At 44.7% G+C, this 14181-nt stretch overlaps 1 protein-coding gene across 11 annotated transcripts in view; it reads right to left on the bottom strand.

Moving 5' to 3' along the window:
* Window positions 1-14181, bottom strand: part of LOC115123646 (guanine nucleotide exchange factor VAV2) — a 266031-nt gene that overhangs the window by 192446 nt on the left and 59404 nt on the right. For all 11 annotated transcript variants that reach the window (XM_065017503.1, XM_029653021.2, XM_065017498.1 and 8 more), the window contains exon 2: window positions 14016-14132. In XM_065017503.1, coding sequence (XP_064873575.1) covers window positions 14016-14132 — 117 coding nt within the window. The remainder of the gene's footprint in view (window positions 1-14015; window positions 14133-14181) is intronic.

Genomic DNA, 14181 nt, shown 5'->3' with positions numbered 1-14181 from the left:
AGTTTTCGATAATCATGGATTTGTCGGTGGTGACCGTGTTCCCTAGCCTCAGTGCAGTGGGCAGCTGGGAGGAGGTGCTCTTGTTCTCCATGGACTTCACAGTGTCCCAGAACTTTTTGGAGTTGGAGCTACTGCCTGAAGAAGCTGGCCTTAGCTTTCCTGACTGACTGCGTGTATTGGTTCCTGACTTCCCTGAACAGTTGCATATCGCGGGGACTGTTCGATGCTATTGCAGTCGGCCACAGGATGTTTTTGTGCTGGTCGAGGGCAGTCAGGTCTGGAGTGAACCAAGGGCTGTATCTGTTCTTAGTTCTGCATTTTTTGAACGGAGCATGCTTATCTAATATGGTGAGGAAGTTACTCTTAAAGAATGACCAGGCATCCTCAACTGACGGGATGAGGTCAATGTCCTTCCAGGATACCCGGGCCAGGTCGATTAGAAAGGCCTGCTCACAGAAGTGTTTTAGGGAGCGTTTGACAGTGATGAGGGGTGGTCGTTTGACTGCGGCACCGTAGCGGATACAGGCAATGAGGCAGTGGTCGCTGAGATCCTGGTTGAAGACAGCGGAGGTGTATTTGGAGGGCCAGTTGGTCAGGATGACGTCTATGAGGGTGCCCTTGCTTACAGAGTTAGGGTTGTACCTGGTGGGTTCCTTGATGATTTGTGTGCGATTGAGGGCATCTAGCTTAGATTGTAGGACTGCCGGGGTGTTAAGCATATCCCAGTTTAGGTCACCTAACAGAACAAACTCAGAAGCTAGATGGGGGGCAATCAATTCACAAATGGTGTCCAGGGCACAGCTGGGAGCTGAGGGGGGGTCGGTAGCAGGAGGCAACAGTGAGAGACTTATTGCTGGAGAGAGTAATTTTCAGAATTAGTAGTTCGAACTGTTTGGGTATGGACCTGGAAAGTATGACATTACTTTGCAGGCTATCTCTGCAGTAGACTGCGACTCCTCCCCCTTTGGCAGTTCTATCTTGACGGAAGATGTTATAGTTGGGTATGGAAATCTCTGAATTTTGGTGGCCTTCCTGAGCCAGGATTCAGACACGGCAAGGACATCAGGGTTAGCAGAGTGTGCTAAGGCAGTGAGTAAAACAAACTTAGGAGGAGGCTTCTAATGTTGACATGCATGAAACCAAGGCTTTTTCGATCACAGAAGTCAACAAATGAGGGTGCCTGGGGACATGCAGGGCCCGGGTTTGCCTCCACATCACCCGCGGAACAGAGAAGGAGTAGTATGAGGGTGCGGCTAAGGGCTATCAAAACTGGTCGCCTAGAGCGTTGGGGACAGAGAATAAGAGGAGCAGGTTTCTGGGCATGGTAGAATATATTCAGGGCATAATGCACAGACAGGGGTATGGTGGGGTGCGGGTACTGCGGAGGTAAGCCCAGGCACTGGGTGATGATGAGAGAGGTTTTATCTCTGGACATGCTGGTTGTAATGGGTGAGGTCACCGCATATGTGGGAGGTGGGACAAAGGAGGTATCAGGGGTGTGAGGAATAGGACTAGGGGCTCCATTGTGAACTAAAACAATGATAACTAACCTGAGCAATAGTATACAAGGCATATTGACATTTGAGAGAGACATACAGCGATGCATACAGTGAACACAGGTGTTGAATTGGGAAAGCTAGCTAAAACAGTGGGTGAGACAACAGCTAATCAGCTAGCATAACAACAGCAGGTGAGATGGCATTGACTAGGCAACTCGGCCGACAGATAAAACAAACAAGCAGAATGGAGTACCTTGATTAATGGACAGTCCAGCGTGCATCAGCTATGTAGCCAAGTGATCAGAGTCCAGGGGGCAGCGGTGGATGGGGCAGGGGGGCTGGGCTGGCGAGTGTTATCCAGGTTAAGAAAACTAACAATGACTAAATAGCTTGTAGCTAGCTAGTTGGTTAGCTTCTGGAGGTTCTTGAGTGTGTTCTAAAAATAAAGATAATAGCGATTCCGTATCACATTGGGTGAGGCAAGTTTCCGGAAGGTATAAACAATTTTTTTTTTTTTTAATCGGGAAGAGATAGAGTACATATGGGCCACTGCGTTTTTGGGACGCGGCGGGACGGTTAGCAGGCCTGTGCTAACAAGCTAACAGATTAGCAGGCCGGGGTAAACAAGGTAGTAGTTAGCGGACCTGGGCTAAACAAGCTAGCAGTTAGCGTGCCGAACTAGCAAGCAAGGAGATAGCGAGGGCTAGAGAGTTAGCCTTTGGAGGACGTCGCGATGGGGTGAGTCTGTTTATTCCTCTTCATGCAGTGATATCGATAGACCGGTCGTAGTCAAGGTATTGTAGCCCAGGAGTATGCTAGGAGCTCTGGCCGGGCTAGCTTCAAGCTACGTGGGTGGAAACGCTAGCCAGGAGTAATCAACCAGGGTTGCTGTTTCGCTCGATAGCTAGTTGCGAGGATCCAGCTGAAGAATGTTCTGTTTGTGGTGGGAATCCGGGGTAAAAAAAAAAGTAATTAGGTCCGTTATGCTCTGGTTAAGTTGATGACCGCTAGCATAGCTGGTAGTTAGCTGGCTAGCTTCAGTTGAGAGAGTCCGGTTCCGAAGTAAATATAACTACTTTAGGAAAGTAGCTACATTGGCGGGTTGCAGAAGAGTATTTGGAAGCTTAGGTTTAGCAAAATGTTTTTAAGGATATGCGAAGAAAAAATATCTAAAAAATATCTAAAACGAAAAAGAGACGATATTTACAGAGAGACGATACGACAGGACAACTACTGCTACGCCATCTTGGATGCTGCTGATTTAAAGATATTACTGCTACTGTTTTCTGAGTTTCTGAGAAACACAGTTCTAAAGTGGGTTGATATAGGCTACGATAGGTTCACTGCATGTGTAAATACAGACAGACACATTGGAATCATGGCACAGGTGGTCTCAGTTGACAGCTGGATGAAATCCACGAGACTGAATTCATTTCAGATAAAGATATCTGGACATCTGCTTGCCAGAAGCCAGCTTCACTATGCATCCATCAGACTCAACCTGGACGACCCACGCACATTTGATTTGTCAGGGACATTGACAAAGGTAAATGTCAGAAATTTTTCACATACCATATTTCCTTTGTGTTCTGAACAGCCAGCAGAGTGACAATAGAAACACACACTGAACTGACCACATTCTGAATCAATTCCAAGATAGCATCACTGGCCCTGAGCAGTACCAACACAGTCCCAGACAACAGCCATCGCCCGGCCACCACCTGTTTCCGAGGAATGGCGGTAACGAGACGATGACTAATGAGACCATGGGATGAGAGGGAGGGGGGGTCCTGGGGGGAGGGGGCTTCCTAAAGGGGAGGGAACTTGCCATCTATAATTCATAGCAGGAGAATTATCATCAGGAGTGTGCCTTCAGGAATGAATAATAGATTGTGTCTTGGCAGCTTTATGTAAAAACATGCAGTGGGTGTTCTGTCTCCTGATAGACGGGAGATGGACGAGAGGACAGGGACAGAAGACACACGGGGACACTAAGAGGGAATGAGGACAGGGACACAGAGGAGTCAGCTGAGAAGAGGACAGGGACAGAAGACACACGGGGACACTAAGAGGGAATAAGTACAGGGACACAGAGGAGTCAGCTGAGAAGAGGACAGGGACAGAAGACACACGGGGACACTAAGAGGGAATAAGGACAGGGACACAGAGGAGTCAGCTGAGAAGAGGACAGGGACAGAAGACACACAGGGACACTAAGAGGGAATAAGGACAGGGACACAGAGACACTAAGAGGGAATAAGGACAGGGACACAGAGGAGTCAGCTGAGAAGAGGACAGGGACAGTAGACACACGGGCACACTAAGAGGGAATAAGGACAGGGACACAGAGGAGTCAGCTGAGAAGAGGACAGAAGACACACAGGGACACTAAGAGGGAATAAGGACAGGGACACAGAGGAGTCAGCTGTGAACAGGACAGGGACAGAAGACACATGGGGACACTAAGAGGGAATAAGGACAGGGACACAGAGGAGTCAGCTGAGAAGAGGACAGGGGTGTTAAACTGTCTGAGGAGAGGTGTCTGGACATGAAGAGTGATGGAGAGGTTGACCCAATATGTGACCCTGATTGACCCCCATGCCTCTGTGTGTTACTCTCCCCAGCCTGACACTGAGTCCCTCTAACCTGACCTGCTTATTCAGGCAAACAGGATATGCAATACCGTAAATTGCAAGCAAATAAAGTGAAGCATCTTTTTAAATGCAGGCTGCAGCTTCTGTAAAAATAGATGGAAAAACGACTTAGACGTCAGTTTTCCCTTTATAGCTACATTCCCTCACTTCTGGCCTCCCATAATCTCCTGAATAGATGTGTGCAGCCTTGGGACAGGACCAGAGGCATGTGGTTGGTCAGTGAAAGGCAGAGCAGGGAAAGAGCCGAGGGCGAGGTTGGAATCTACCTCAGCAGACTGCAGGCATGCTCCACACACAGCTCAGCAGACGGCTCAGTCTCACTGTTCAGGGTGGGGATGCTGAGAAACAGGATTATTTTCAGCACCATGGTGCAGGAAGCGGTAAGGAAACAAGGGGAGCAGAGGTCAGTGTACAGAGGCTTCAGAGGCTCCAGAGAAGCAGGGAGAGCAATCAGCCACTGCACTGCCTCAGAATGGTAATCACATCACACCGACACTGTCTCAGAGGCTACACAATGGCTACAGCTCGTGGCTAAGTCTTATCACAACACACTTAGGGCTGGGCAGTGAACCATAAAAAACAATATACCGTATTAATTTTTACATTAAATAATTCAGTAATGAATAGAAAAGGGTAGAGCAATCATCTGTTTTTATTGACAGTAAGAAACTGCTAACAGCTGTGTGGCTGCTTGCTAGCACAACAAGTCAACAACTTCTGGAGGGAAAGCTCGCCAAACAGAGCACCCCTGAGATCGTCTGACTACCTAGTGGTGAAAGTAAGAACTGCAATTGAAGCAGAAAATGCACAGTGAAACAGGATAATAATTATTCTGTCAAGGAAAAGTGTTTTGGGGAACGAAATAGAGGCATACTAAGACAAATTAAATGTCTTGATAACAAATTAGTGCAGGAAATTAAGAAATGGATTAAAATAGTGGAAGTGAATCCTGGAATTGAACAATTAACTACGCAAATTGAAACCATTTGTCGAGTACCAGCATTAGAGGCTATACATTTACATTTACATTTAAGTCATTTAGCAGACGCTCTTATCCAGAGCGACTTACAAATTGGTGCATTCACCTTATGACATCCAATATAAGAGGATTTTGATCCCTATGCAATGTTCTAAATAAGACTACTAATTGATAAATTAGTGCAGGAAATTAAGAAATTCACTCAAATGGAAGTGGAAGTGAATGCTGGAATTGAACAAATAACTAAACGAAGTGAAACCATTCAAAATCAAAATCAAATCAAATAAATTGCATTTGTCACATGCTCCGTGAAATGCTTACTTATAAGCCCTTAACCAACAATGCAGTTTTAAGAAAAATAAGTGTTAAGAAAGTATTTACTAAAATAACCTGTTGTAAAACATGATTTTTAAATTAAATAAAGAAGAAGAAGAAAAAAAGACATAAATATAGAGTTTAGGACCAACAAATAAAACAACATTAGCGAGACTATATACAGGGGGTACTGGTACAGAGTCAATGTGTGGGGACACAGGTTAATCGAGGTAATTGAGGTCATATGTACATGTAGATAGAGGTAAAGTGACTATGCATGGATAATAAACAGAGAGCAGTAGCTGGGTAAAAAAGGGGAAGGGGGACAATGCAAATAGTCTGGGTAGCCATTTGATTAGCTGTTCAGGACTCTTGTGGCTTGGGGTTAGAGGCTGTTAAGAAGCCTTTTGGACCTAGACTGGGCACTCCAGTACCGCTTGCCATGCGGTAGCAGAGAGAACAGTCTATGACTAGGGTGGATGGAGTCTTTGGCAATCTTCCTCTGACACCGCCTGGTATAGAGCTCCTGGATGGCAGGAAGCTTGGCCCCAGTGATGTACTGGGCCGTACACACTACCCTCTGTAGTGCCTTGCGGTCGGAGGCTGAGCAGTTGCCATACCAGGCGGTGATGCAACCAGTCAGTATGCTCTCGATGGTGCAGCTGTAGAACTTTTTGAGGAACTGAGGACCCATGCCAAATCTTTTCAGTCTCCTGAGGGGGAATAGGCATTGTCATGCCCTCTTCACGACTGTCTTGGTGTGTTTGGACCATGATAGTTTGTTGGCGATGTGAACACCAAGGAACTTGAATTAATGCAGGAAATGAATGCAGGAAATTAAGAAATGTATTAAAATGGTGGAATGTAACAAATAATTATGAAAATGGAAACCATTGGTTGAGTACCAGAGCTGGTCAAACACAAGCTGTCATTAAAAAAATGAATGCACCTCCCTCCCCATCTTTCAAATATTTCACATGACACTCCCCCTTGATACAATTAACAACAAAAAAGGTATTACCATCAAAAATAACAATAACTGTAGCAACCCTGTGTTTATAAACCGGGATATCGACTTCAACATGGCTTTGTGGCACAGCCGATGCTGTTCAGGGCTACGGGCCAGAAGGTTGAGGGTTCGTGACCACCACGGACCAGCTCCCTCTCCCTGCCAGTATCATTACACTACCATCAGATGTGGCTGCAGACAATTATCAGATGGGGGGGAAATCAGATTTATATTTATTTATAATTATATCCACCAACAGGTTTCTGAGCCAATGCACCACACACAACCAATAAGCAACACATAACTGCATACCGATTACTGACTTTGAGCGCTTATTATCATGGTTTGCGTTGTCAACACCACAATCAAGTATGTCAATCTCAACAAACTGAAAATACATCACTCTACTCAGTACTGAAGGCTTGGTTTGACACTTTTCCCGAATGTCATTCAACTTTTTGGTGTTTTGTAACAGATGTCTGGCCGTTGCAGTTTGGATGCTGGAATTATATTTGAAAGGAGTGGATGAAAATGAGCAAGTAGCCTACAGGAGACTAGTCAGATTAAAACATTGTGACTAGTTGTTTATGCCACAAATAAAAAGGTATTATATTTTAAAAGTTAGGTTCTAGGTCAAGGGATCTGAAAGGAGGCAGAATACGTTATAAAGCTTTCCTGAATAACTGCTGGGAGCATAAGCCTGTGTGGCTATATAGGATGACTTGTGTGGCTACGGCTATATAGGATGTGGCTACGACTATATAGGATGACTTGGGAGAATAATGATCTGCAACAGACAGTACACCAGTATCAGAAGTAAAAATACTGTTCCTTTCTATAATTTATAATCTGTCGAGAGTAGACATACAACTGATTCTCATATCGGGAGGTGTTGTAAAAGTTGCACCCATAGTAATACTAAACAACCTTTGTACAACACCTAGAAACCTCACCATGAGATTTTAGTCTTTTGGTATTGTAGCAAAGTGGGGCAGGGAATACAACTCGGGTGAACGACAAGCACCCTACTCATCAGGCCAATAGGGTTGACCCACTTGCTGGGAATTCAACTACTCAGCGTCCTTGCCATGCATTCTGATGGCCACACAGCCACCATCCCACTTCTGAGGCCAGTGTAGCAAACGGCTACATTGGAAGTGAAACCGGGTCACTCATGCCAATAGGGTTAATGGCATCATTACATTTTAGGCATTTAGGTTAGGGTTACGTGCCTTGCTCAAAAGCACATCGACAGATTTTTCACATAGTCGGCTCAGGGATTCAAACCAGCAATCTTTCAGTTACTGACCCAACGCTCTTAACCGCTAGTCTACCTGCCACCCTCATCATTGGCCCATATAGCGAGGATCGCGACAGTATAATGGTTTTGGAATGACCGTCACAGGGACCAGGGCAGAACAATCTCTGACCTCTGTTTGTGTGTGTGTGTGTACAAAACTATAGGAACACCTTCCAAATACTGAGTTCCACCCCCTTTTGCCCTCAGAACCGCCTCAATTCATCGGGAATGGACTTTCCAGGGGCCGAAACCGTTCCACAGAGATGCTGGCCCATGTTGACTCCAATGCTTCCCACAGTTGTCAAGTTGGCTGGATGTGCTTTGGGTGGTGGGCCATTCTTGATACACACGGGAAACTGTTGAGCATGAAAAAATCAGCAGCGTTGCAGTTCTTAATTAACACACGAGTCCAAGATGGAGTAGCAGTGCAGACGTGTTTTGTTCGTCTTCTCGTGTACTTTTGTATTTTCTCGTCTTTTTTGTATTTATTTCAATTTTATTTTCAATCTCTTCTCCATTTTAGTTCAATTATACCTTCCGGTAACCTGCCTCACCTAATGTGATACGGAACCTCTATTATTTAAAAATGTTAAACCTTATAGCAAGAACCACCTAGCCATCAGAAGCTAATCAGCTAATTAGCTACAAGCTATTTAGTCATTGTTAGCCACTGCTAGCGGCCTTTACCTTCTGCACAGATACCAGCCCTTTTTTTAGCTTGTATAATACTCTCCAGCCTACCAGTAACAGACTGTCTCTCCACTACAACGCCGGATTCCTGCCGTAATCCCTGGACCATTCTCCTGATCTTCACAGCTAGCTAGCACCCACCGAGTTACCCAGTACCGAAGCTATCCCTGAGGCCCACCACCCGGCCTACTCAGTTGTTCACCCGGACTCCACCCAAACAAAGCTAGAACACACTACTCCACCGGATCCTTGCCGTAAGCTGGAAAAGTGTAGTGCATAAGGGAAGTACAGAAAACACCTTGATAGAGGAGGCGCATGCAAGCAAATTTGGCAATATTGAATACAAATCAGGGGAAAAAATGCACTACCCGCCCCTGTGCCCAATAAAAAGACACACAACCCTCCTTAAAACAAAAAATTAAGTTAGACAACCCTTCCCAATTTTGGACCAGCGCCCCCCACCCCAGAAAATGTCAAACTGTCCCCTCAGAGCCTACTAAAGAGGATGTTGATTCCTATGCCATGTTCTACATAGTACTACACTGTCAGGTTTGTCCTCCTATTAATTGGGGGTTGATGTTTGATTGAACAGTATAAAGCAATCAGAATGGAGAAAGCTCATTAAAACCATCCTACCCTCTTAGAAAAAGGCTTCCAAAATAGTTATTTAGCTGTCCCCATAGGAGCACCCTTTTAAGGTTCCAGGTAGAACCCTTTTAGGTTCTAGATAGTACTTGTTTCTGAGAGTGTAGGGTCATGCACTACCCATAAAGTATATCTAGAACTTGTATTATTCAGAAACATCAAATACCGTAAAACAAAAAATGATATACTGTCATATGTTATTTTGGTCATATCCCCAGCCCTAAACATACTAAGAGAAAAAAGAGGGAGGGTGAGACTGGAGAAGGATGAGAGGAAAAGGGGGAGGGAGGGTAAAAGGCAAAGAGATAAATGTGAGGGAAGAGAGAGAGAAATGGAAGCTGAAAGAGTGCAGTTTTCTCAAATGAATTGGGAAAGACAGGTGTCTGATGGTTGCAGAGTCTCCCCCCCCACCCTCCACTTCCTATCTCTCCATAATTTCCCCTGCACCCCCTTCCTCATTCTCCACCGAGGCAATCATTTAGCCAATGGCATCCTGTCCTACCTGACAGCATTCTCTCTCCTCACTGCTGACATGACAACCAAAGGACACATTTACACAGCCTTTCTCTTGAGAGACAGTCCTTGGATGTCTGAATGTTGCCTACTTCCAAACAAAGTCTCTTGATTGTTACTTAAAACCAGTGGCGACCCATCATTCAGGGCTGTTTTGAGCCCCACAATTATTATATATATATATTTAAAAAAATGGGGGGGGGGGCTTGCCATTTTGCATATTATTTTGGCATTCATATGTGACACTTATATGGTTTGCAACCAATGTAAAAAATATATAGAATTGAGTTAATAAAGCTGCATACAAACAATGTCTCTATTTTGATTTCTTGAGTAAGGCAGCTCCAAAATGCTAGTGTTTCAGCCTAGCTCAATGCTTTCTGTGGTGGTGGGGCAAGCCAGCAGAAAATACGGAGCATTGCGCCGTGATTGGCTCAGTGTTCCGTCACTCATTAGGACATTACGTCACAGTTAAGGTTAGACCACGAAAATTCTAGCCCCTTAGGTTTTACATTTTTTTTTAAACCTTTATTTAACTAGGCAAGTCAGTTAAGAACAAATTCTTATTTACAATGATGGCCTACCGGGGAACAGTGGGTTAACTGCCTTGTTCAGGGACAGAACGACAGATTTTTACCTTGTCAGCTCAGGATTCGATACAGCAACCTTTCGGTTACTGGCTCAACGCTCTGACCACTAGGCTACCTGCCGACTCAATGACGCCATCATGATTCGACCTTGTTATTTTCATGATACGATCATGATTCGACCTTGAGTTCCCAGTTGTCTTGAAAGTACCATAAATCCATAGAATGCCAGACTTTGATGACAAAATTTGCCCACGAAGGACTGCCATGTCATCTTCCTGTTCAAGTGAGCACAGCACAACAAGGTGAGTCCAAAAATGTATTGTACGCTGCTGCAAAATGATGTAATATGCCAGGGAGATATGTATACTGCAGCTAAGAAAGTAATACTAAGTGTATGTTGTATAGTAAGCTGTTAGTAGCCCATGTGCCTCACCCTAATAATTTGGTCTATTTACCCCTCTTCATTTTGCCTACTGTTCTGACTTGGTGGTGCACATGTAGCCTATAACCTGTTTCAGAGAAATGTAATCATTGAATATTGTAAGAGCTTTCATTGCCTGCTTATATGCCCCCTTTATTTATCCTACGGTTCTGACTTGGTGTACAGGGAGAACACTGTAAGAACGGCCCATGTTCTGAATTCTGTCGCTATACATTTCAAAAGTTCTAAACAAATATTTATATTGACTAAATCAGTCCTAGCTCGCTCATTAATGTCTTAATTGAAATTACGGATTGCCTCTTATCTGCTTGTCGTCCCTTTATGCCATAGTTTGTACATCTCAATTGTCAGTAGAAACCACATTTCTTTAAGCAAGTCAGCCATATCAGCTTTGTTTTTTAAAGGCGGTAAATGAGGCTGAATTAACTGTTTCGCTGCCAGAAAAGGCTCCGCTGATAGCCAGGTGTAGCAGTGGTAAAGTGTTGGGACTGCTGTTAGGACTCTGCTGTTGGGACTCTGTTGTTGGGACAGCTTTATGGGCACCATTTGTCACCGTTATAGTGCAATTAATGTATTATTTAGTGTTGTGTTGTGTAGTGGCTTTGCTGGCATGCATCCCACATTTATAAATGTTTTGCCCCACCGAGATGGACATGCTAAAATCGTCATTGCTCAAAACAATGGCAATTTTGATGTAGAATGGGATGCAGCTGAAGGAGAGTGCAGTCATGTGCAACTGAGTTTGACTGTAAATTGTTCCCTTGTCCTTCACGTTACTTTAGTAAAGTGATTGTTACATCATCTCTGGGCTTCTTCTCATTGCACAGGCTGTCAGCCAATGTTGCACTCAAATGCACACAGACATTGCAAAACTTACCTTGATGCCACAATATCAATTCAATGAATTACAGTCTGAAAGCTTAGCTTGTCTATGAATCAGTTACAATTCAAAGTCAGTTTCGTGTAGAAATAATATAAACTGTTTTCGCTGTCTGCATTTTAAAGAACAATGCTTTGCCTAATGAAGATGACAGTGCAGGATGTCAGAATCTCCATCTCTCATCATCAGCCACAAGTCACAGACAGACCGGAAATCCCCCAAAACTGATAAACAGTTAACAGGTGCAGCCTAATTATGCTCACCATCTCAACAGCCAAACAAACTGATTGCCATGTTCATTTAAATGACAGCCATGTTTCTCTGGGAAGCTAATTAAAAGGTAGAAAATCAAGGCTGTTGGGAGGTGGTGGAGGGAACGTTTAGACCCAAGCGTTCCCCCGGGTCTACTGTAATAAGCTGTTTTCATCGCTAATGATGTCATAATGAATATCTAATGGAGGGGGGGTCTGTTCATCTGTGTGAAACAAGAGCTTCTATCCCGGGTGGTAATCGGTGATGGTGGTGAGAAAAGGAGAAGGGAGTTGGGGTGCAGGAGGAGGGTAGTGTGGGAGAATGTGTGGAGGAGAGAGGGGCAATGGAGAATGTTTGAGGCTGTTTCAACGACCCAGAACAAGATCACTGAGAGGGGGGTGGGAGGAGGTTCTGAGGGTGCAATTGCTATGCCTGCAGCACTGTGGGCCTGTTAGCCCATCTCCCTCTGTCTACCAATCATATGACCTGGGATAGGCCATCATTAGAGAGAGAGAGATGGATTGGAAGGGTGGAAAGGTGAACTCTGTTGCCCCTGACAGCGAGCCAGTGCAAACATACAGTATGAGAGGATGAGGAGAAGAAGAAGCTGATTCAAGCCCCCTGATCCCCAACCCCTCTCACCCATACCCTGTGTTAAATATCATAAAACACTTTCAAGAAGAAAATCCATGTCGTAAGTATAAAAAAGTTAACAAAGGAGTAGGAAGAAAAAGTTCAAGAGGCTGTCTAACCAGCCTTTCTACAAGAAGACAAATACCCTCCTTTATCTTTGCTTAATAGGGAACGCACGCACGCGCACCCACACATTTAAATGTAAGCCACATTACAGGGGATATGTTCACGTCAATATATTATAATGTGATGCTTTCCCTTAATGGAAAATCAATGCGAAGACAAGCCTGCCACCTCTGAGACCATGAAAAACGCAATTTCCAAATTGACATGTGGAGGGTGTGTGGGATTGATTCTGACTGGGGCCCAATTTTAATATAATTTACTGTGAGCTCATTGACTCCCAGACATCTACAAAATGCCAAACTCTTCTGGCCTCCATGTCCATACATCAGTCAGATAAGAATTTTCATGGGGTTAAATGCCAAAACAGTCCATGTCAACTGAGCCTGGAGGGCATGGCCAGAGGATCTGATGACACTCACAGTGAAGATTAAAATATGTCCTATAACTAATTAAATCCTGTTCCCAATCAGACATTTATCCACACCTCAAACTTCAGCCCCGGAAGGCCATTTACACCATCAACAAACACCCCTGATCTGACTCATTCCACCTAGAGACAACAGTGGAAAAAAAATAGTCCAAACTAATCCTAGCATCACAGCATACTGTATACTGGCACTAGATATATACAGTTTCCTATGACATCACTCTGCATATGTGCAATGCTTTAGTAACCCACTAGCCTGGCGAGACCTCAACCATCCCCCATGGTTCACAGTAAATAGGATTAGCTGTAAAGAGAGAGATCCAGTTAAATGTTCCCTGGATCTAACACGGACACCTCCAGGGCACCCAGGGCAAGTGAAGAGAACAGGAGGGTTTAACTGCAAGCTGAGGCCCACACCCAGACAGAGCAGAAGGGATACTGTAATACCCCAGTGCTTATATCCTGTCCCTAACCCCCACCCCTCACAGTAATACCTGGAAATGAGTCAGCCTCCTGCTGCTGAGCCACACACACACACACACACGCACACGCACACGCACACAGCTTCCACGCACACGCACACACACGCACACAGCTTCCAGAAAAAAACATGTACCATCTCACACACGGGCATAAAACAAAGATGTACATATTCACCCAACCACACTCACTGACACATGCACAAAGCGCTGACCCTGAAGTGACACCGTATGCTCTGAAAACTGAAATGCACAATACCCTGCTGCAACAGCAGTCAGATCTGACTGTGAGCTGTAAAAACATGACTATTACATTTCACCCAAAACTTCCCATATTCTAATCAGATCTGTGCTGAGCTTATCATTCCAACAATACTGGCTCTCCATAACCAGGCATATTATATTTTCTGAGAAGCAGGAGCAACAGTTTTACCTTGTTATATCACATTGGGAAAAAATATCCTATCTCCGAGTAGGACATTGGGCAGGGCAGAACACTCAACACTTCAATAGCTACACACACAGCCTTGTCATGAGGGCCCAAACCACAATGACCTCCCATCCAAAATCAATATCACTCACCTTGCCGAAGTCCCTGACATCAAACAGGTCGAAGGGGTCAAACAGTTCACTGTTCCGCAGGCCAAACTTGTCGTGGCACACCTTGAGGAATGTCCGGATGTTCTTCAGACACAGAAACTGGAAGAGAGAGAAAGGAACCGCCACAATGTCAGAAACAGTGTGGAGA

This window comes from Oncorhynchus nerka, linkage group LG4 (genome assembly GCF_034236695.1).
Source record: "Oncorhynchus nerka isolate Pitt River linkage group LG4, Oner_Uvic_2.0, whole genome shotgun sequence".
NCBI lineage: Eukaryota > Metazoa > Chordata > Actinopteri > Salmoniformes > Salmonidae > Oncorhynchus > Oncorhynchus nerka.
Note: the sequence above shows the minus strand (reverse complement) of the source record. Positions and strands in the feature narration are given on the sequence as shown.